This window comes from Jaculus jaculus, chromosome 2 (assembly GCF_020740685.1).
Source record: "Jaculus jaculus isolate mJacJac1 chromosome 2, mJacJac1.mat.Y.cur, whole genome shotgun sequence".
Lineage (NCBI taxonomy): Eukaryota > Metazoa > Chordata > Mammalia > Rodentia > Dipodidae > Jaculus > Jaculus jaculus.
The window spans coordinates 89886747-89911191 of record NC_059103.1 but is presented as its reverse complement, the minus strand read 5'-3'; the positions used below and the strand labels follow the sequence as shown (position 1 = coordinate 89911191).

Here is a 24445-nt window from a genome sequence, read left to right as displayed (position 1 = left end):
TCTTTTGCAACCACATTTAATCTCATGACCTATTAACTTTCATGTGCTATTGTTCTGTGTTTTTTTTTTTTCTTTCAGCTCTACCACTTGATATCCAAAGCAGAAACTGAAACACATTCTGTATAGCACCCTTCTACCACAAACAAGAAACACTGTATCTCATAGGGCAGTGCTTACCCTAGGCCAATGTGTATAACAGCCCCCTGGACATCCTGTTCATTGCAGAATGAGATTCAATCCTGTATTCCTAGCAAACTCTCAGGCAAGGCCAATGCTCCTGATTCTAGGTTTGCAGCAAGGAACAAGCATTTTCCTTTCCATGTGTTCTGTTTTCAGGTGCATTTGGACTATGGAGTTTGGCTTTCATTTAATTCTTTAACACTTCTCTGGAACTCTGATTTTAATAACATATATTCAGTGTTGTATAATTCATTTGACTTTTTTTTTAAACACAGTCTTATTTTATATACAAAGCAGACTATTATAGGGTACAGGGTGTTTGGGTTCCTAACAAGATTTTTTTTTTAATTATTTATGTATTTATTTGAGAGTGACAGATACAGAGAGAAAGACAGAGGGAGAGAGAGAGAATGGGCGCGCCAGGGCTTCCAGCCTCTGCAAACGAACTCCAGACGCATGCGCCCCCTTGTGCATCTGGCTAACGTGGGACCTGGGGAACCGAGCCTCGAACCGGGGTCCTTAGGCTTCACAGGCAAGCGCTTAACTGCTAAGCCATCTCTCCAGCCCTCCTAACAAGATTTTTGATGAATTGGCTGTAGTCACAGAGCTAAGGCAAGAAAGGATTTCTCCTGCTCCCCATGTTTTTCTGTCTCTTCTGATAAGCAGTAATTAGTCCATCACCAAGTTACCATCTATCAAAGTTTGCCAGTTGACTATTTAACCAGAGGTCTTCATAGCCCTTACTCTATACTCAATGAAAATCACATTTTATCGTGTTGCCTTCTATGCTCATTTCCATCAACTCCTACAGATCCCAGAACAGAAACCAAGCAACTACAGTTTCTCACTATAGCTCTTCTCAAGTTCTCTGAACTTTTGGTAGTGCTGTTTTGGCTAGCCACTTATTTTTGTTAATGTCTTCATTCTACCCATTCCTATTGAAAGTCATCTTCTACTAGTGAACTTTTGTGTGCCTATCTTACTGTGTCTATTCATAGAAAGAATCTTTAAGATCTGTTTTAATAGGTTAATGACCCTCTACAATTTGAGACCTCATTATGTTGCTCTTAAATTCTTTGTCTTGAAAATAGTTCAGTAATGCATTTTATGCTTTCCTCAGATCTGTCACATATATATCATACATGAAAGACATTTCTAAGTTCCACTTATATAAAAACCAAATTATTTTACTTAAACAGTTGCATTATTTATTTCCCACTACTTTGAAATTCATGAAATGATATGTCATACCACTTTGTCTTTTCTGTTTTTAAAATAACTTTAAGGTTTTTTGTTTTTTTTTTCCATTTATTTAGACAGATCTGTTATGTCTTTTCTTCATTTATCCTTAGCCCTGGAAGCTAGCCCAGGTTTTTCTGCCTTACCCTGGGGCAGATTTTAAAGATATACCCCTTTTAATCTCTCAGGTTACATTAAATTTTATTTTTACAAAAGGCAGTGGTTTGGTCTGTTCTCAATATTGTAAACACTATCCGTGACTATTCACCAGAGTCAGGTGACTTTGTGAGATTCTTGAACATGTCCTTCCTATCCCTTATACCCAGCTCTGTCCTCTCTGTTTTTAGACTAAAAACACTTGGCAAGTAGTTCATTCCACTTGCTTCTTGCCAGAGTTCTGTTCATCTTTGAAGTTCTGGTTTAAGACCCAGGCCTATCTGCAGCGTTTCCTGGAGCTGCATCTTTTTAGACCAGATTACAATATCGTCTTTGTCCATAGTTCCTCCTTGAACAAAATGGCCAGCATTTGTATATTTGGCTCACTGAGGAGGAATATTTTCCAGTTTTCTTGGGCCTTTTTCTCTTGATAGAGTTCCCAGAATAAATCCCAACTCTCCGTGAACATTCTTGGAAGAGAATCTAGGTCTTAGGCTTTCTGGACTCAGTGTCTTTCTCCTTCAAAATGCTCAGTTTGTTTATGTTTAAACATAAGTGGTGGCTGAAGTCTTAATAAGTTCAGAAATAATTTTGGGTGCCTGGAAAATGATGCTCAAGTTCATAGTTACTTTAAAATCTAAGGGAGATTTTGTGACCAAATGGATCATTCCTGTAGCCACGGGTAGAAGGGCAATAATTTCCTTTAGGTTAGAGTCCCAGATTCCAAGAAGACATCGTGAAATCTGTGAGAACATCCATTGCTCCTGATGTTCGGTCTGCCTGGCACTCACTTTTTACTTGACTTGAGTTGTAGGAGGAACAGACGCCTTTACACATTGCCTCTCGTCTGGGTAAGACAGAAATTGTCCAGCTGCTTCTCCAACATATGGCTCATCCAGATGCGGCTACAACAAATGGGTACACGCCACTACACATCTCTGCCCGGGAAGGCCAGGTAGATGTGGCGTCGGTCCTCCTGGAAGCAGGAGCAGCACACTCTCTAGCTACCAAGGTAAGGGGATGGCCCTGTGAAGGAGTGCACCAAGACTCCCAAGGGCAGGCCTTGCAGTCTTCAGAAGAGTCACATGCAGGGAGAATCTTGGCTACATCTCTGACTTGTTTATTGCTTTGAACACTTTACATTTATGACCTAAATGATCAAAGGAGGTTATGGAATTATATACATCTTCTAAAACAGAGTGCTACATTCCTATCTTTTAATTAATGCCAGTGATATTTCTAGTATAGCTTTCTAGAACTTTAAGTATCATGAATCCCATAAAGCAAGATCTACATTTTTTTTTCTTTTTACTATAAAATCTGCAACATGTCAGGAGGAAAAAGAAATAAGATTTCAGGGCTAGGAAGATAGCTCAGTTGGTAAGGTAGTTCTCTCATAAACATGAGGACTTGAATTCAACTCCCACTATGATGTAAAATGCCAAGGGTGGTGGATGGAGGTGGGGATGGGAAGATTCCTGGAATTTGCTGGCCAGCTGGTGAACTTCAAGCCCGTGAGAGATTCTGTTTCAAAAAGAGGTAGACAGTGTACCTGAGGAGCCACTACAAAGGTTGTCCTCTAGCCTTCATATGCACACATTCACTTATGCATGCATACTCACACACATGCATCCATACACATGAGTTGAACTCCCCCATTCCCACATGTGTACCACACCCAGACCAAAAATAAAACAAGATTCCCAAATACATTGAACTGGTAACACTAATGAGGGAAAAGTCCATGCTAGATTGGCAGCACAGTATCTTCTGGGTTGTAGCACTGTGTAGAGGCTCACCTTTGCTCATCTTGCCTTCTCTCAAGTCTAGGGCAGGCCACTCCCTATTTGATACCCCACCCCTTTGAATAAACATCATAAAAGGAATATATATCACCCTGAATAAGTTCCAAGTCTTATGATAGGGAGGGTAGTATTTTGCTGCTCTTGAATACATTGTACGTGAAATTCACTCTGTGGGGGCAATTCAGGATAAGCCATGAACACACTTAGCTAATATAAACTGAGCTGCTCTAGGGGAGCAGACAAAGGAGGTGAGCAGAAGTCTAGAATAAATGAACTTGTCACAGGGCAAAGTGACTTCAAGTACAGCAGTGGTTCTAACAAATAAAAACTTCATCTTAGGGGCTAGAGAGATGGCTTAGTAGTTAAGGCACTTACCTGTAAAGTGTAACAACCCAGGTTTGATTCCCCAATACCCACATAAAGTCAGATGCACAAAGTGGTAATGCATCTGGAGTTTGTTTGCAGTGGCTAGAGGCCCTTACACACCCCATACACTCCTCTCTCTATCCTTGCAAATAATAAATAAATATTCATTGTTTTTTAAAAGCTCTATCTTAGTTACTTGTAACAAATAGAAATCAGATAAGTACTATGTCTAGAGAGAAGGACATTACAGAGTGTGAACTGAGGCAATGGTGTGACCTATGAACTCCAGGAGGAGATGTCACCCACTGGCCTCTCTTAGGGCATGCCCTCTTGCCCATGGCTCTCAAAAAAATATTCTGACATAAGAAATTAGTAAATACTGAAATTCTGACATCTGAAAAGGTCAAAGGATTTGAAAAAGTTCTTTACAAAGGAAAACCCAGAAATTCTAAAGTTAAGTAACAGATGTAGAATAATAGTGATGATATTATAACCCAAGAAATTTGGTGACTTTTATAACAGAAGGGATAAAGACATAAATTAATATATGTAAAAATTAAACAATAAAAAAGTAGTTGATTTCCTTTGAAAGATTTTTTTTTTTTTTTTTTTTTTTTGGAGGTAGGTCTCACTCTAGCCTAGGCTGACCTGGAATTCCCTATGTAGTCTCATAGTGGTCTCGAATACATGGCGATCCTCCTACCTCTGGCTCCCGAGTGCTGGAATTAAAGGCATGCATTACCACACCCAGCTTTGAAAGATTTTTAACATACTACAACCAATAAATTTCATAGTGAAGTTGACTGGTAAAATGAAACCAACTATCTCAGTAGTGAGCATGTGAGTGGGGAGGGCTGCACAATAGATGATTCGCTGTCATTAGAGCTGCTTAAGTGTTTATAAATACCAGAGGGAGAGGAACTCCTGATGAGATTCCCATGGAAAGAAGGGATCACTTCACTCAAGCAATGCCGTCTCACCCTGCTTCTGGCTTTCCATAGTGGAAATTCTATGGCGTGTGTCTAATTCAAGTTTTCAAAATTATAAAGGAATTAATCATCACTTCAGCGGGACTACAAAGGACGAGGACTAGAGTTTTTCTTCTGGCTCATGCGATTTGTCTCACAGAACTCTGCTTCATCCTCAGCTAGCATCAGCTGGTCCTTGCGTGCATTTGGTGCAAGGAGCAGAGTGTGAACAGCAAATGTGGGCTCCTTCCTAACGCCAGAGGAAGAAATGCTTCCTACATTTGTCCCACACTTGGAAAATGCCAGACAAATTACTCTCTTCCAGGAACTTATTAATACCAAATGTTAAAAAAAAATAAGTAGAAAGAAAAATGTCACCTTAATTAAAAATAAGGTCTGGTGACACTGAGAAAGGGCAATCCTGGTTCTTAGGAGCCAGCATTTGTGGTGGGGGTTTAAACAACACTTAATGCAGGCTTGTTTGCCATGTTTTCTGGGCCTTGGTTGGTGTCCGAATTTTTCTACTCCCCCGTATAGAGCCAGGGAAGAACATGGCTGAAGGGTCTGGCCAGGAGAATGGATGTGAAATCATAAGAGTTGGATCTGTGCTACCCTTCAGTTTCAGTCAAGGGACTTGTCTGTAATTCTAACACACTGCTAGTTGCAGAGCATGGCTATTATTTAGGCACACGGACATTTGCTATGTAAATCTAAATGGTAGATTAGCCATCTTTTAATGCACTTTAAAGTTTCAGTGTATTTAAAAGTCTGGTCTTAATCAGCTCAACATCGCATATTTTACAAGAGAAACTGATATTTTAGATACTGTGGATCTTCTGGGAAAGAGGACAGAAGTCAGGATTTGAGGAACCTTTTAAAAGCATGTTTTTCTTCTGTATATCATTCATCTTGCCACTTTTGCAGAAAATATAAGTCAACTGAACCATACATAATTATTCTCTTTTTAAAATAAAACCCTTAAAATATTCTATCACTTAAATAAATAAATGTGGAATTAAGGTGTTCTACAAAGGGTTATCAGAAATAGAAGGCAGATGCTGTCTGGGTACTGTTTTTGCCATTCACAGATCATGGCCAGCTTATGGACATTCGTGAATTTTATGATCCCAAACCTACAAGGTCAGGTTTCAGCCTTCAAGACCTTCAAATAAAATTTATTTTGTTCAGTCTATTAAACCTTTGAATGTTAAATTTCATTCTTTGTCTTTATTAATGTCTCTGGTTCATGAACTTCTCGCTACCAGTATTTTTACAAATGGAGAATCATAAGTGTTTGCTTAATATGTTAACAATGATTTTGTTAGTAGTCAGTAAGCAAGTACTAAATTTTACATTTATTCTTCACATTCTAGAAGGGTTTTACTCCACTGCATGTAGCAGCCAAGTATGGAAGCCTGGATGTGGCAAAACTTCTCTTGCAACGCCGTGCTGCCGCAGACTCTGCAGGGAAGGTAAAGGTTTTTAAGGAGTCCATTTTAATTATAAAACTCTGTTGACTTACTAGGTGTGGAGGCCTATTAGGATATTTGTGCCACCCATCAGAAAAGAATATGAATGCACACGATAAAACTAGGCCATATAGACCTGGTGGTAATCCATCCATTCATCCATATATACATACATACATACCCTTCCTTTATACACCAATTCAGAAAGTATTTTTTTGCTATGCCTCAAATATATATTGTCATCACAACAGGGTCCATTTCTTCTCCATACTAAGAAGAAGCCTTGTGATGTCAATGGAATATTTCTTGCATAGCATTTTAGACTTGTATTTGTTGTGGCCATAAAGCTACTCTTTGCTAATTGTAAGCTCAATCATTTTCAATTTTCATTATGCTTCTAATATGAAAATTATTATATATTTGTTTATTTTTTATATTGATTATATTAATTAATTAACATGAACTTAATTGATAACAGTGTCCATGCATCCTGGTAGCTTCAGAGTAGCTAACGCTAATGTATTAATGCTGAAACTTAAACAAACCCTTTACAGAACGGCCTTACCCCGCTCCATGTTGCTGCCCATTATGACAACCAGAAGGTGGCGCTGCTGCTACTGGAGAAGGGTGCTTCCCCCCATGCCACTGCGAAGGTGAGGAGGATAGTGTAGAATCTGCAGGCAAACCAAGTAGCAATAACCCGGGAGCACATGGGGATTGCCCTTTCAGTACGTGGTATGGGATAACTGCAGAGTTTTAATAGTAGTAGCTTTTGGTAGTGTTTGTATCTACCAATTGCTTCTCCAAACCCTTGTAAGATATTAGAGCCAGCAGATATTAAGAGGGTGTGCATATAAGCCAGTGGAAACTAATCATATTGCCAGCATTCAATCAGCTGAATTTTAGAAGTATGAACAGAAAAGAATGATAAGTTTTTCATTTTTGCCCGTAAAGCATGTCTTTTTATTCTCATTTTTATCACTTTAAACTTCTCACTGGGATGCTGTATGAAAGACTCATAATGCTTTGCCCTTTGAAGTGTTTAGCTGTGTTCACTATGGTGTAGGTCCTTTCAAGTAAGTCGTTGGACTGCCAGTACCTCTCAGTGAATGTATAACACTACTTCCAAACACAGCTCCTGCTAAGCCAATCACATATGAAATGCTGAAAATATATATGGATGTCACATAATACATCAAGTTATCACTAAATTGTTTGCTCTTGAGCAAACATTTTGTGAAAATATATAACAGTATAAATTGGGTTGGGAAAACATTAATGCTATGTTAATAATGAAACAACTGGTATATGTATGCCAAACACTGCTTAGGACTTAACATGCAAAATTTCATTTAGTCTCATAGTCATCCTATGAGACTGGTATTATAATGATGTCTATTTTACAGATGAGAAAGTAAGATTGTAACAAGCCGATTTGTCTGGAGTCACGCATGTAGTCAATTCTAAGTGCTGGCTTTCACTCAGGCAGAAGAATTTTAGATCTGACTATCTTGACCACTAGCTCCAATGTGCTTCAAAGCATTGGAGGGAGAGTTATCATATATAAATATGTACATACATGTTCATACGTTTTTTTTTTTATATTCTTTCCATGTAATAAAATTGGGCACTATGTAAAAGTATACTCTAGCCAGGAGTGGTGGCTCACACCTTTAATCCCAGCACTTGGGAGGAGGAGGTAGGATTACCTTGAGTTCGAGGCCACCCTGAGACTACATAGTGAATTCCAGGTCAGCCTGGGCTAGATTGAGACCCTACCTTGAAAAACTACACACACACACACACACACACACACACACAAACCTGTACTCTAGCCAAGTGTGGTGGTGCATGGACTTGGAAGGCTGAAGTGGTTGGATCATTATGAGTTCAAGACCAGGGCTAGAGTGAGACCCTGGCTTGAAAAACAAAGAAACAAACAAAGATATTCATTTGTTTCTTGGAAAACAAGGAATAGGGTAAAATGTAGGGCTATTTAAGGATTTGATGATGGTGCAAAAAGATTTAATTGTCACAAATGCCTTTTAGTTTTGCTATACTTTATAGTTGAATTTAAGAAAATGGCATGTTCTCAAAATACCACAAGAAGCACGTGTACTTTCAGCATGTCTCCTTCACTGGCAAAGCTACTATTTTCTTTTGTTTTTAATTTTTGTTACATGCTGTTCATGAAAAATTGTACAAGATTTGATGAAGAAAAGGAAAGAAAACAATATTATGTTCCAGAATCACACTATTTCCAATGATTTTGCTTTTCTGCTTTTTTACATTCTCTTAACTAAGTAGGAAGTTTTATAGTTTGCCTCTTCGAAGCAAGTACGAGCTCTTCTGGGTCACTCCGTTATTCCCTCATAAAGCCAGTCACTTCATGTTGTGAGGTAGCAGGTTGTGCACTAGTGGAGATCCCAGGTCCAAAGTGACCACAGGATTAACAGAAGTCCATTTTGTTATTTAATATCTTTTCCATGCAGAGCAATCCCATAATAGTCAGCATCATGTCACGTTCTCCTTGACATTCCTTCATCAAGCAGTGTCCACCTCATCTCATGAGTGAGAAGCAAAATCCATTTAGAAGCATATGAGTAGAACTATTATAACAAGGCCATAGAAATAAGCATTTTGTTCTGTATGACTAGAGCTATATCTGATGTTCAGTGCTGGGTAACCACACAATTCAAATGCTGTAATCAACTCAGAAAAGGACACCCTTTATAGAACTCAGTCAAGGAACAGTACTTCTGTCAGGAATAGTTGAAGGAATTACATGCTTAGCCTGGAAAAGAGAAGACCAAATGGAGATATGAACTCTACCACCAGGTGTTTAAATGACAATCATATAGAAGAGGATCCTGCCTTATTTTCTGTTGCTATTTGGGAAAGAATTCAGTTATAAGGAATCTTTCAACTTTGGTGCTTTTGTGCCTATGTTTGTATAATGGGGTGCCTGTGGACCTTGGTTGCCAAGATTGGGTATGATTGTATGAAAACTTGCCATAGGTAAGAATTTGGATTATCATCTCAAATTTGACTTTTCTGCTGATTTCACTTCATTAGAATTTTTCAAACTCTTGATCTCTTTTCATTATTTATATCAGCAATTTCTAAGCTTTCTCTTTCTAAAATGTGCATAATATATAAATTTATATATTATATGTTATATGTCTACACACATTTTGTGTCTTTTTGCTTCTGTTTTAGAATGGCTACACTCCTTTGCATATTGCTGCCAAGAAGAATCAGATGCAGATAGCTTCCACACTCCTGAACTATGGAGCTGAGACTAACATAGTGACAAAGCAAGGAGTAACCCCGCTCCATCTGGCCTCACAAGAGGGCCACACAGATATGGTCACCTTGCTTCTGGAGAAAGGAGCCAATATCCACACGTCAACCAAGGTAATCTTCCTGACTCTGGCTTCAGTTAATTCTTCTAGAGGACTGTGATGAGAAACCAGTCAAAAAGAAGTAGGGGCAAAAACTAGAGATGTGTTCATGAGCAACAAGACTTTATCAGAGACCCCTAGGAAGGGAGGTAAGCTTACAAGGAACTAGGAAAGCATGCATGAGAAGAATGGGGTTTGCTCTCTGAGATTTTCTACAACTGTGGCTACCTTTGTGTTTTGATCTTTCTCCTCAAGTCAGCTTCATTCTCCTTTTTCTCTAAGCCTGCCTGCTTAGCCTTGCCTCAGTGTGGGGTGAGCATCTTAAGAGACTATTTCATTGTCCCTAAATGAGCATCACTGTTGTTCAAACAGTCAGCTCACATCGCCCTCATTTCTGCTGGTCTTAATGGCAAATTCAAGAGAGAGAGAGAAAGAATTGAGTAAGGAGGTAGGGAGAAAGGCAGAAAGATAGTGGTTCCATTTGAAGTTTGGTTCCAATAGCTGCATCTAAGCTAGCAAGCCCAAGTGCAATACCACGTCATCCACCCAAGCCAACTTCAGCCTAGGTTGGGTGACAGCTATGCTATGGTAGTAGTCAGAAAATCCCTTTTAAAATAATGCCTCATAGTAAATTTGGTAGGATAGCATTTGCCAACAGCCATATTAATTCTAATAAAACAATAGTAAAGCTATAAGGGGAAGTTGACCTTCATACATCAGCCTGGGGCAGCTGCTAAGCTGAACAATGGAGTCTGTGTTTATGAGATAATTTATCATTTAACTCTCTTGGTGCTTTTTGTGATTTAGGTTAAGAAAAATTAAGCTTCTACTGATTTTCTACAAAATCAGAAGTACTGTGTTGTCTATGTTTGACTGATGCAGTAACTGATGCATTTGGGGTATTGCATATAAATCAGTTTTAATAACATTTGCAGAGAGGTTACACAGCATGCAGTCTTTAGAAAGAGCTATGATGCAGGTGGATTGCCCCAAAGCCTTTAAAGTTGTGGCCAGAATATTTGTCACACAGAAATATTCCAATATATCCTTCATCCCTAGATACCTTGTTTTTTTTTTAATCAAAAGCCTTCATGGGATCTTCTCAAAAGAATGATACCTCAGCCCATTTTCTGTTGCTATAACAAATTATCAGGGAGTAGGAAATGTATAAAGAATAAGATTTGAAGTGGTTCTTGGTACAGAAGACTGAAAAGTCTGACAGCCTGACACTAGCCTGTGTGGCATATGAGTAAGGTCTACCTGCTGCATCATGGCATGGTGGAGGGCATTTCCTATTTAAAAACAGAAAGCAAGGGGGATTAGGTCTTTCTTCCTCTTCATGTAAAGCCACTGATGGCATCATGGGTCCTTTACTCACATGGACTCTCAGAATTCCAGTTCTCTCCTAAAGGCTCCAACTTCAAGTATCATCAACAAGTGGATTTAGAGGCTAAATTTCCAGCACCTGAACTTTTTGGGGGGAACACATTATACCAGAAGAACCATAGCATGGAGCTTGTTATATTCTTTTTTTAAAAAAGGGAAAACCCAAACTTCATTGTATCAAGAATGAATATTAAGCCTAATAGTGAGATTTAATATTAGCCAGATATTAAGTCATTAAAGTCTGGGCCATGGACTTTCTTGTGGTGATTGAAGTCATTCTATTCAAGAAGTCATTTATGCAATTGAAGTTATAGAATATTTCATTTAACATCAGTCTATGAAGGGGGCGTACATATCTTTGACTTCTATGCAAACAAATATTCATTTGAAAATAAGTAGAAGTTCATTTAAAAATGAATATAATTTTGCATGTGTTTAAAATTTATGTTCATGAAATTCATGAAAGCTCATGAAATTGATCATATGGTTCTAATGATGTTATTTTTATTTATAAAGCAATAGCTGCATAACTGGAATCAGTTTACTTTGTCATCCTTGACATAGTCATTTTTAAATATGTTAGTCACATTCAGAGAATTTTAAGAGGCAGCCAGCAAACACTAGTTAAACACTCAACAATGGGGGAAATACTCAATTTTGAGTTAGAAAATGATTACATTTTCTTTATGACAATTATTTCAGTATTTCATTTACATAGTATCCTAAAAATAATGGCAATGATGTATTTTCTGCTAATGGAAATCTTTCATGAATTTGTTCAGCTGTATCTGGATGATCACTTGGTACATACATCTTCCTTTGGAAAGTATCATTTTGTCTAAGCAATGTGGCAAACATCTGTAAAATCCAGCTTTGAGAAGCTAAGGCAGGAGGATCTTGAATTAGATGCCATCTTGGCCTACAAAATTCTATCTCAAGGAAAAAAAAATAAGTTTTAACTTGCTTATGGGTTGGTCTTATATAAGGTAATTGAAGTATAAAACTAGTTCAAAAAGCAAAAGCAATGATACATTTTCTCATTACATTTGAAAAGTACATATATTCTTTTTCTGTTTGAGAACAATTAAAATCAAGAACTACATAATCTTGAAGTGATTTTTTTTTTTTTTCAGGAAGAGCTGAGACTAGATTCCCTATTTAGTCTCCATATACTATAGACTAATAAGAACAATTGTAGTGTCTACTAATGTATTTGAGGAAATCATACTGTTTTAACAAAGAAATCAGTTTATGGCACTATATAAATGATAGGGTAACTGTTAAACATTTGAACATGTAGGGATGGGGAAGTGGCTCAGCACTTAAATGCACCTGCTTGGAAATACGGAAGGTGGGTTAAGTTCCCCAGCACTAATTTAAGTCAGATGCATGCATCTGTGCTCCCAGTGTACCCATGACAATGGGAAGTAGAGGCAAGCTCCTGGGCCACTTAGTCTGATATTCCTGTAAGTTCTCTCATGTGCAATGGCAAGAAAAGCTGCTTCTAAGAAGGTGGAGCACAGATACCTCAAAGTTTTCTAGTCACTGCCACACATTACGCCCCCACACACAAATAAATGAAAAAAAAAAAAAACATATAAAGAACATTCCCCATGCCTCTAAAAGTAAACTTTTGATTGCTGAGAAAAATTATTCTGAACTGTTTTCCTATAATTCAGTATATTTTTAAACATTGGCATAATGCTTTATTAATAAAATATAGAGTATTGCTAAATTTATAAAGTTTCAGCAATGTTTGATCAATTATTTAAGTAAATAAGTAGATTCAGCCTGAGGCACAAATGTGTTTCAAATAAATATTGCTTGGAAGCTTCTCAGCTGAGTTAGTTTAAAGACTCTCACCATGAATACCAAATACACTGGGATGGGGAGATGGCTCACTATGTAAAACACTAGTCATGCAAAAATGTGAGGACCTGAATTCAGATCCCTGGCATCCATAGAAATAGGCAGGTGTAGCGGTCTGCCTATAATCCTAGCACTTGGGAGGCAGAGACATGATTTCTGGAGTAAGCTGGCAAACTAAATCCAGACACATTGGTGAGCTCTGACTTCCATGAGAGATCTTCTCCATTAATAAGGTGGAAAGTGATTGAAGAAGACATTGGTCTCCATTCTCTCTACAGAGTGGACTCACATCCTTACACCTTGCAGCCCAGGAAGATAAAGTAAATGTTGCAGATATTCTTACCAAGCACGGGGCTGACCAGGATGCTCATACAAAGGTAAAACAGCTCACTCTCAGCGTTGAACCATTGTGTGAGGCCTCATTTGGGATAGCCCATGTTCAGGTCTCCCCTTCTCAAAAGTCCATTGTAGAATGCAAACTTTTTCCTGTTAACAGAACTGCAGTGCTTTTCTGTTCCCTGCTGCTATGGGAATCAAGTACAAGCAGACAAGGAGACAATAATTTTCTGGGCTTCCATCCACCCTCTCCCTTGCTTAGTTAGTGTAAAATGACTTGTTGCTTCCTTTTGTCCTTGGTTCTTCTCCATATCCTTTTTTGTCTTGAAGTACTTTGTCCCTGTCTATGATACTAAATTACCCATTCTTTAAGTCTACCATAGCCATACCTTCCCTCCATCTCTTCCTGATCATCCTGCCTGAGTTGTCTTCCTCCTCTGTTCACGAGCCTATCATTTGTTCTGTTCTCTTAGTTCTTTTCTCCAAGTTAAGTCACATATGTGCCTGACCTCCCTTTCTGATATAAATTTGCATGTGGTCTGGAATGTGCTCTTAGCATTATATGGATACTTAATGCTGTGTGCAAAGTAGTATTTATACAATAAAATTGAATTCTTGCCCATTCTATAACTAAAACTCCACCTAGCTCCTTTCCCTTTAAGTACTAGAATAGTAACATTTTTACATTGTGATTTATTTGTCATTCACAGCTTGGTTACACCCCTTTAATTGTGGCCTGTCACTATGGCAATGTGAAAATGGTCAACTTTCTTCTGAAACAAGGAGCGAACGTTAATGCAAAAACCAAGGTATACTATGTAATGCACTCACTCTTCTTCTCTGAGCAAAAACATTCAGCACTGGAGCAGTCTAGATAGATCTACATATTTACAAGCAGAGGTTTTTTTTTAAATACTTTATTTTGCTTTTTATTTATTTGAAAGGGATTTTGAAGGACCAGTATCATTTTGCAGTTGTTTGGCTTTTTTTTTTTTCTGTTGATACTGTATGACAGCAATGTAGGTCAGCTTCTGAACTGTTACCAAGCTAAAATGGTTGACTTTGATTTAACAGTTTACCGTAGTGTATAACAGATCTCAGTAGATCATCCTGATATTTTGCCAGATTTCCTTTACCTTGTTATAGAGCCTTGGCAGGGCCTGGGCTACATCCCCCAGGCCTCTCATCTCCACCTATGGAAATAGCTTGGACAGCATGTCTTTCATTTTTCAAAAGGCTGTCCCTTTAGAAACTTCATGTCGTAATGCTCAGTGTAGCAAAATAGTGAAAAGTCTGGGCTAAAGGTTCTCAAAGGTATCTCAGAGCTGACTGGCTCCTAACAGTCCTTCCCAGTTATAAGAGGAGGGTCCAGTTGGACATCACCCCACAGGTTAATGCACTCAAATTGGACCAAGAGAAATGTTTGACATAACCACTTCTGGTAATGTGTAGTGTTACTTTTCAGCATCATAATCTTTGACCCAAAGAAATATTTGTATGTTGTGATTTTGAGTTCACATATCATAAATTCCTAATTGCATCTATGTGGGTGGGCATAAGTAAATTAGTCTGAGCATATTTAAAAGTTCAGAAGTTTTCAAAGCCATCATTTAAGATACTACTAATTAGAAATTCATAGAAATTTTCTAAATCAATGTTTCTTTTAACATCTTAGAAGCAGAAACAAAATGATTTATATACATAAGCATATTCATAAGCCAATCTAAAACAAATTTTGCAACTCTAAATAACACTATAATATTTGGGATTCAAATTCATAATCCAACCCTACAAAGCAAGAGTAGGTGTTCTCTGTTTTTTTTCACCGAATTCTTCAAATCTCATGGAATTTTCTGTTGGTTATTTAAAACCTTTCACACGACTTTTTGACTTTAGCTCTGAGCACACGTCCATGTACACAATCCAGGAAAGACTAAAAGGACAGATGCATCAATGCTGTGGAGCACTGGCAAAGCTTGAAAATGCTTGCTATATTTTTTTATAGATACTTGGTCACTGAGATGGTTTTAATATTGTGAAAGCAAACACTATATTGTCTAGATAATAGAAATGGCCACTGTGGGATTATATCTAAATCAGATGGACATTTGATAAGAGAAAAAAATCTCATTTCCACATTTTGGGATTAAAAAAAATCTATGTACTTATTTATTTGAGAGAGAAAGAGGCAGAGAGAGAGAATGGTCATAACGGCCCCTAGCTACTGCAAAATGAACTCCAGATACATCCACTACCTTCTGCATCTGGCTTTGCATGGGTCCTGGGGAATCAAACCTGGGTCCTTTGGCTTTGCTGGCAGGTGCCTTAACTGCTAAACCATCTCTCCAGCCTGATTTTGTTTTAAATAAGTGAACTGTATAGCTTGTATTGTTGCATTTGGGAGCATATATTTTAGTGGACTAGACATCTTTTGGGAAGGAATTGTGGTTTTTTTTTTCTTGATATTTTATGTGAAACATATTTACTAAAGAATTGTTTCGGGCTGGAGTGATGGTTTGGCAGTTACGTTGGTTTTTTGCAAAGCCAAAGGACTCACGTTTGGCTCCCCAGGACCTACATAAGCCAGATGCACCAGTGGCACCTGTGTCTGGAGTTCATTTGCAGTGGCTGGAAGTCCTCACTTGCCCTTCTCTCTGTGTATGTGTCTCTTCTCTCTCCCTGTCTCTCTCTGCTTGCGAATAAATAAATTTAAACAAAAAAGAATTGTTTCATTGTTTAGAACATACAAACATGTATGCTATCCTTATTCCTCACTAGTCATGACAATAAAAAACTTGCCATAAAAGATTTAGAAAAGTAAACTTGTTTTCTTTAGAATCATTAGTTGCTTAAAATTTGAGTGAAACACTGTCACACTGCACTGAGGTATCCAGACTTGCAGGTCATTAACTTGTAGAGGGCCTAGGATAGTGACATTAGCTTCAGCTGGATGCTCAACTAAAGGTTTTAGAGTTGCTTAAACTTCCAGTGAATGTTCTCACCACGGCCTCGGAGAAAGATTATATTAAATCAGGCCCAAGGTACATTTTCCTGGCTAAATATGAGTGACCATGGTCCAGGACAGAGAGTTAGGTTACCCCAAGTACATGTTCCAATGTGTTAACAATTTCATGAAGGTTTTATAGTTACAGAACAAAACAAAAAGTCACAAGTCAAGGTACTTTTCAAATATGTTGGCTGAACATCAGGTAGACAGGTTATAGCAAAGCGGGGGAATCTCCACTATGGGCCTCAGATGCTATCTGATGACATTCTTGGCCTTTGGGTTGGCAGAAGCTGGGTGTCTATTCTTACATTCCAAAAAGGATCACACCTGATCAACTGATAGTCACCAGGATGTTAGGTCAGACACAGGGATGGGCAACAAATTGCTATTAAGGGGCAGAAGACAGTCCTAGGTAATTAATTAGTCTCTGACCTTGCAGCATCCTTTCTCTCTGTGATTACAGGAGTTTTATTAATCTTGTCATCCTTGTTAGAAGTAGGTGCAGCAGATACCGTGCTTTTCTGGGAACTTTAGTTTACAGAATCCCTTAATATTCTCACACATACTGCCACCCTCTATAATTTTGTACAAGACTGGCCTCACAATAAACTTAGCATCATTTTCTTTCCCAAGTCATTGACCATAGAGCTTTCATTTGTGTGAAAGTTTAGACCACAATGTCAAATCCTGGGTTTTAAAGTCATGTTTCACTGGGACAGGCCACTGGGTTTCTAATGAAGTCTTCTCTTAGTGTACACTTGTACTTGTCTATGCCTTACTTCCTCTTGAAGTAAGCATAAGACATAGATTTCCTTTCATTGGTTTAGAACCTGTGAAGCTAAGCAAAGGGTACAGTTTTAGAAAAGTTTTGTGAACTGACAGTGAGTGGCATGTGTGACCCTCTGTAGCCTCCAGTTAGAAGTCAGGTTCCCATAACTTCCTATTTTATAGGACAGAAATAATGACCTTTCCCATTTAAAAACTCTTCCCATAATCATTTTAAATGGCAAATGGATAAAACATAATAATAGCTCTAATTTGGAGTTTATTTATCTTGTGTTTCATAAGCCACTCACATCTTGTTTAGCACACCAGAAGGTGTGAGGGAGTGTTAGCTGCTGAGAAATGGGTTGCTGGGAAAACTGGGCTCTAAATAAAACCAGAAGACCTTGATGGGATTGTTGTTAATAAAGATTAGGAAACTGAAAAAGAATAACCTCATTTTCTTCACCCTCTGCAAATCGATGTGGGTGCCACCATGGTCCACAGAATGGCTACACACCTCTGCACCAGGCTGCACAGCAGGGCCACACCCACATCATCAACGTCCTTCTCCAGCATGGGGCAAAGCCCAATGCCACCACTGCGGTAAGCGGCTATCAGAGCCCTTCTCACACATCGTTCCTTCTCCTCTCTAGTCCTGACGTCTTGTTGTCAGAGTGAAGTTGTGAAAAGTACTACTTATCAAAGCTCCTGGGATGAGGAAAGCCCCTCATTTTGGGTAAACCTTTCTAGAAGCCACTGCAACTTCTCTGGAGTGCTTGCAGGAAGGAGAACAGTTGGCTCTCTGGAGAGGGGCCCCTCTGCTCTGACTGCTGGCTGGATGCCTCTGCTTACAGCTGGCTCTCAGATGTGAGCTAGATCTCCTCCCCCCCATCCCGCCTGCAGAGGGGAGCTCAGTTTCTGAGCTGCTGGCTTAGAGGGAGCTCTTTGGGATGTAGAGCCATTGAAATGTAAACGAAGTAGTGCAGTGAAACAATCCCTGCTCCCCGGGGGCCCCACTGGACACTGCTAGTATTGCTGGCCCGCGTGATTTTGCTGAGCCAGGAGCTCCTGCACAACTGTAGCTAAATCTGTTACTTTGTCTCTATGGTAACATCTTACCTGCAGCGGATGCCTGACTTCTGGTGAGAGTAAGTGTCCCCGGTACCCCCTAATAGTTTGGGCCAACATCAGCTTCGATTCAAGAGGTACTTTCCTGAAACCAGTGCAGTATGTGCAGCTGTTTAACAACCTCAGGGGGAAGGCATCAAGTATTTATTAAAAAGAGCAGGCAGATGCAAGCTAGTTGTGTTACCATGGTGACCTGGGCTATAGTCTAAAGACGTTACAAAAACAGATTTAGATGTAATGGTAAAAACTAGTGATTTTCCTAAGCTGTGTCTTGTTTTGGAAGGAAATGCTGGCTCATGCCGAGCCACGGGTGATCTCATTGGCTTGCAAAGCAGTCCTCCCTCTCATTCTCACTCTCCTTCCCTCTCTCACTCTCTTCAGAATGGTAACACAGCCCTGGCGATTGCTAAGCGTCTGGGCTACATCTCCGTGGTGGACACTCTGAAGGTTGTGACGGAGGAGGTCACCACCACGACCACAGTGAGTACAAGGGTTGATGAGTTTCTGTCCATTGTCCTGGGTTTCCCGCCACATACGCTTTCCACTCTGCAATGTTTGCAGCTTTTGATGTTGAGCTTCTTTTGTTGAATATATTGTAGAATATACTCAGTTCACAAAGGTAATTGCTTTTACACAACCAATACAGGGGATCCTGCCTTTTTTGTTTTACTTAGCATAATTTCATGTAACATGGGTGGATACTTTTTCTGTGACTTTTCTTTTCTTTTTTTTTCTTTTCTGGCTCCTCCGGCCTTTTCCTCTAGTTGAGTGTGACACCTACTGCTGGCAGGGAGGTAAAGCACCCACAGCCAACTTGATCTTGGCCTGGAGGGGCAGCAGAGAACCTCTGCCTCCTTCCTGGGCCCAGTGCACTCCCACTGACCATTCACCTTAGCTCTTCTCTTTCCCCTCTTAGTTCTGATGACCTTTGATTCAGAAAGAAAAGTGCAGATGCTTAGTGCCCACTTAAAACTGGAGTTTCACTGCTTTAAAATGAATAGTGGTTCTGTAGCACCAACCAATGAATGCTCCCTGGCTTTTGCCAGAGGAAGTCTGGAAGAGCAAATCCTATCAGTCTTGAGCCTGGAGCTCTTGTATCCTCAGCAGGAGGGAAGCCCAGAGGCTCCTGTGAGAAGACTCCTGGAAGAATGTAGAAATGCTGTTGTAGTTGCGCCTGTTTGCTTATTAGCCTTTTAGCTTAAGCATGGACTCCAAGAACTTCAGCTCTATAGCTGATCCTTGTAGAGTGGAAAGTTAGAACAGTAAAACATGAACTCTTCTGTACAGACAAGCTACAAATGAGCAAAAAAGAACCTGAATAATGTTTTAGTATATGTCCCAAGCTAGGAATGCTGCTTATAGCATTTAAGAGCATTTGAGGCTTTTGCTAGAGAGGAGGGAAAGAAAGGAATTTTGCTTGATAGGCTAAAGGAAAGTCCCTGTTGAGAGTCAGTGGAGTAGATGGAATACAGTTGGTGTGACATGCAATTTTAAATAGAGTGGGGCATGCATTATTAAAGAACTGCACAATATCCAATGAACCTTATAGATGAGAGACAAAACCACTGCTTTATTTTGCAAGCAAAATGGTCTCCTTTAGGTAATACACCACAGTATTTTGAAAGATTTAAAATATAGACTTAATAAATTATATATGAGAAAACAGCCTTGTCATTGTCTTGAACCATATTTGTGGAGCACTATATATGGATGAATCCTTTTATAAAATTAAAATTTTATTGTACTTAAAAACTATAATTGACATATGCAGTGTGCTATGCGGGCATGTGATGCTTTGACACATGTTCACATTGTGTAATGCTAAGGTGAGGATTGGCAGGTCTACCTCCTCAGATGTTCACCATTTCTTTAGTCTTTATTCCTGAATATTGTATCTTCACAGTAAGGCTCTCTATACCTATGGTACTTTTGTGGGATTTGAGAACAATGTATACCACACAAATCTATGCATCCTTTAGTGGTATGATGGGCCAATCACCTGTGTTGTTAGACAGCATGCTTTTTTGTCAACTTTATTACTTTTTCCATGCTGTGGGAATCATGTTATCTATGTTTTTGCCGAGGTACCACTAGGTGGCAAGCTTGAGTCTGTTTTGGCCTTGCTTTCATTAAATAACGTTTCCCATTGTTAGTTACTGGAGTTCAACTTTGCGCTAAGTACCGAAGAGTATCATTGGACCCACAGGTGTAGTAAGAGTGGAGGATGGCGGTTATGATCCAAAGGAAGTAAATCCTTCTTCTCCATCAACAACACTGAAACTTACATGTCCAGTTCTGAGAGCTCATGTTCCTATTATTTAGACCAAATTATTTTAAAGATAGCCTAGTGTATTTTAAAACAGGAGGAACTGCATTCATTAATTTGTCTTTAAATATTCTAATTTAATTTCTCTCAGTTAGTTCTCTAGTACCTTGTCAGAAATTTTATAGTTAGGAGCAGTTTTAGTACCTTCTGTAAGATTTTTGCTTTTTACTTACTTATTTTTCATTGTAATTGTTGTTTTCTATATTTTCCTGATGAATATAGTGTTTTTGAAAAAAATCTATTATTTTCAGAATTCAAATTCCTAGGTGAGAAGTTAATAAACTATATGTAGGCCATAAGAGAATTCTTGCTTTTAGCCAGTTGAAGAAGCCAGCATCCATGGTAAAGACACAAGCAGCCCTTTACCTAAAGGGATCCTTCTGGTGGCTCTTTGGTTATTCTGCTCGTCTTTTCTTTCTGCTCCTCTGAGTTGGCTTCCTACAGAGTTGTAAGTTTGTCTGGTGACCCTGAATTTGGGGAGAAGGATTTGAAAGATGAGTCTTTCTTTTCTATTATGGAAGTCTTGTATGTGTTATTCATGACATTTAAAATAACTATTAAAAAGGACTATGCAGATGTGGAGGACAGACCTCGGAATCCCATTTAGGTTGTTGGAATTCAAAGCTCACCTTCTTAACCATTCTAACATAATTAATCTTGGGTTCACTGAAAATTAGCATATGTTGCAGTCAGTTTCTAGTTGCTAGTAAAAAGCACCCAACCAAGGGCATCTTGTGAGAGAAAACAGTTTATTTTGACTTACAGACTCAAGGGGAAGTTCCATGATGGCAGGGAAAACAATGGCATAAGCAGTGAGAGGGTAGATCTCACCCCCTCACCAACATCAGTCAGACAATAGTGACATGAGAGTGTGCCAAACACTGGCAAAGGGAAACTGGCTATAATACCATTATGCCCACCCCCAGTAATGTACTGCCTCCAGGAGGCATCAATTCCCAAATTGTAACTATCTGAGAACCTAGCATTCAACACACATGAATTTATGGAGGACACCTGAATCAAACCACCACATTCCACCCTAGCCCCATAAACTGATAACCATCTATGATGTAAAATGCAACTACATTCAGCCCAACTTTAAAAGTCCCCATAGTTTTTATCAATTCCAGTGATGTTCAAATATCCCCATAATCCAAGGTCTTTTAGCTGAGCCATAATACCAAAAAAAAAAAAAAAACCCAAAATATAATGGCACAGAATAAACATTCACACTACCAAAGATGTCATTGGGCATAACAAGGGAAAATTGAACCAATACAAAATTTAAACCAAACAGGGCAAACATCAAATTCTGTAACTCCAAGTCTGACATTCTAACCAGTGACAAGTCCCTAAGTCCAATAATTCTAACCAGCCTCTGGAGTTCCAATTCTTCCCCTCCAGCTAGGCTACTCTCAGTCCCAGAAAACTTTATCTGGTGTTGGCAGCTCTCCTTGGTAGCCATCACATAGTCCTGGCATTTCCACTGGGTCTTCACTGTAACCCACGATTCATTCATGTGGCTCCAATGGGCCTCCATGCAATAATCCAGTAAACCCACTCCACATTGCCCATAGCCATTTCCAAAAACAAAACTGTTTTGCAAATTCAATGACCTTCTCTTTCCTGTATTTGTTATTCTTCATAGTTCCATAGGTGGGTTACCAATTTGTTAATCATGGGGGGAATAAAGCAGACTTTGAAGAACAGAACACTACTTTAGCATCCAGGCCCCTTACTTCAAAACAGTCTTCATCTTTTCATTGTCCCAGTGCAGATTAGTTGGGCCAATCTCAATGGTTGTAATCTCTCAAACAATTACAGTTGAAAGTGAAGGAGTTTTGGCCCAAAGCTTTCCTTTTTTTTTTTTTTTTTTTTTTTTTTAATGTGCCATATTCCTCTGCTTACACCAGTTCAGCCTTGCATAGGTTCTCAGGGCACAGGCATCACAGCAAGCATCACAAACAAACTGCTTTAGCCCAGTCTGGACAAGCTCTTTCTCCCTCATCATAATCCAAACCTCACAGTCCATAGTTTTTACTGCATTCAGGTCTTTCAGCTCTAACCAGAATGGTCCAGCAAGCTGTACTTACAGCACTACAAGGCATTTCTTAGGTCAACATTTCAAATCTTCCCACATTCCCCAACAAATCAGTTCCAAAAGGCCAAAACCACAGAATCAGGTTCCTAGAAGCATAGACCCCACTCTGGATACTGGTGTTACTGTTGCAATCAGCACCTGATCAAGAACAGCCTATACAAGAAAAGGGTTTATTTTGGCTTAGAGACTCAAGGGAAGGTTCCATGATGGCAGGGGAAAATGATGACATGAGCAGAGAGTGGACATCATCTTCTGGCCAACATCAGATGGACAACAACAACAGGAGAGTGTGCCAAACACTGGCAAGGGGAAGCTGGCTGTAAGCCCACCCCCAAAAATATACTGCCTCCAGTGGGCTTCAATACCCAAATTGCAACCAGCTAAGGACTCAGCAGTCGGAACACATGAGTTTATGGGGGACGCCTGAATCAAACCATGGATTTTGTAAAAAGTACTATTTTTGCATAATTTTCAACAAAATATCCAAGAAAGCAATGTCCTTTATTCATTTTAGTGAAAACATCATATTCAATATGATTTGCTAGTCCACAGATTTACCATAAATAATTTGGAAATATTAACAGATCACAAATAATACAAGGTATTTAATACTAGGGAAAATTCATAAAAATAAAGGTGATATTCTTACAGTTTACATGTTGTAGTTGAATTATACCTTCAAGTAACACTAATATCTCAACAGCTAGATTCATTTGATAGGCCGTTTGAGCAGCGTGTGAGCTCTCTTTGATCAGAGAAACTTCCCTTTTCTTCCTTCCCTACTCTTACCCCAAAGTATGAATAAAACCATTGTAAGAGAGCAGAGCAAGACAACAGTGGGAAGGAAATGCTAGTGCTGCTGGGATTTCTGAGACATGAAAACATGGTTTGTTTCCTTAACCTCGGCTTTCCTAACTTTACTTTGAAAGACGCAGCAGGGAAGAAGGGACAGTGTAGCATTCTCTTGAGGATGGAGTCACTGCATATCTGCCAGAATAAGAATAGCCATCAGAATGATGGGGACACATTTCTGGCAGCAGGAGCCAGCAGGCCCAGTCTACTAAGGCAGCTTGGAAAATCTGAGACATGACTCATCTCTGTACTCATCGATCAGCTAGCTATCAGCTATCATCAACCATTTTTATTATTTTTCTAATTTTAAAGTCATGTTTTATGTTGCACATACTTATTGGTAAGTAGGACATAAGTTACTAAAATAAAAATATCACATGTGCCAGGCATGGTGGTGCATGCCTTTAATCCCAACATTTGGGAGGCAGAGGTAGGAGGATTGCTGTGAGTTCAAGGCCAGCCTGAGACTACATAGTGAATTCCAGGTCAGTCTGAACTAGAGTGAGACCCTACCTCGAAAAACCAAAAACAAAACAAAAAAAAAAAAAACCACATGTAAATATTATGCATACTATCATTTAACCATTGGAGAAAGGTTTTTAAAAGCAATTAGGAAAGTGTAGGGCTGGGGAATTAGCTCAGTTGGTATAAAGTGTTTGCCTTGCAAGCATGAGGACTTGACTTTGATCCCCTGTACCCATGTAAAATGCTGGTGTGGTGGCACATGCCTGCAATATCAGTGATGAGGAGGTAGGGGCAGGAAAATTGCTGATGCTCACTAGCCAGTCAATCAAGCCTAAATGGTTAGTTCCAGGACAAGGAGACACCCTTTCTCAAAGAAGGTGGATGAAAATCCTGCAGATGACATCCAACGTTGGCTTATGGGCTCCAATTGAATATGCACACATATGCACCTATGCACCCATGAACATGCACATATTCATATAAACCTGTAAAGTCAAAATCCTAAATTTTCTCTGATAGCATATCTGTTAAGGGAACCATAAAAATGTCAGTGCAGTAAGTGCAGGTAATGCCATTTGACATCATTTGATCCAGTGTCATTTCTGTGAATGAAGGTCCTTGAC

At 39.1% G+C, this 24445-nt stretch overlaps 1 protein-coding gene across 31 annotated transcripts in view; it reads left to right on the top strand.

Annotated features, from left to right (window-relative positions):
• Nucleotides 1–24445, top strand: part of Ank2 (ankyrin 2) — a 710882-nt gene that overhangs the window by 602460 nt on the left and 83977 nt on the right. For 25 of the 31 annotated variants that reach the window (XM_045144485.1, XM_045144488.1, XM_045144489.1 and 22 more), the window contains 8 exons: nt 2390–2587; nt 6088–6186; nt 6738–6836; nt 9403–9600; nt 13121–13219; nt 13889–13987; nt 17455–17553; nt 18460–18558. In XM_045144485.1, coding sequence (XP_045000420.1) covers nt 2390–2587; nt 6088–6186; nt 6738–6836; nt 9403–9600; nt 13121–13219; nt 13889–13987; nt 17455–17553; nt 18460–18558 — 990 coding nt within the window. The remainder of the gene's footprint in view (nt 1–2389; nt 2588–6087; nt 6187–6737; nt 6837–9402; nt 9601–13120; nt 13220–13888; nt 13988–17454; nt 17554–18459; nt 18559–24445) is intronic. The other 6 variants (XM_045144510.1, XM_045144493.1, XM_045144509.1 and 3 more) reach the window with 1 other exon arrangement.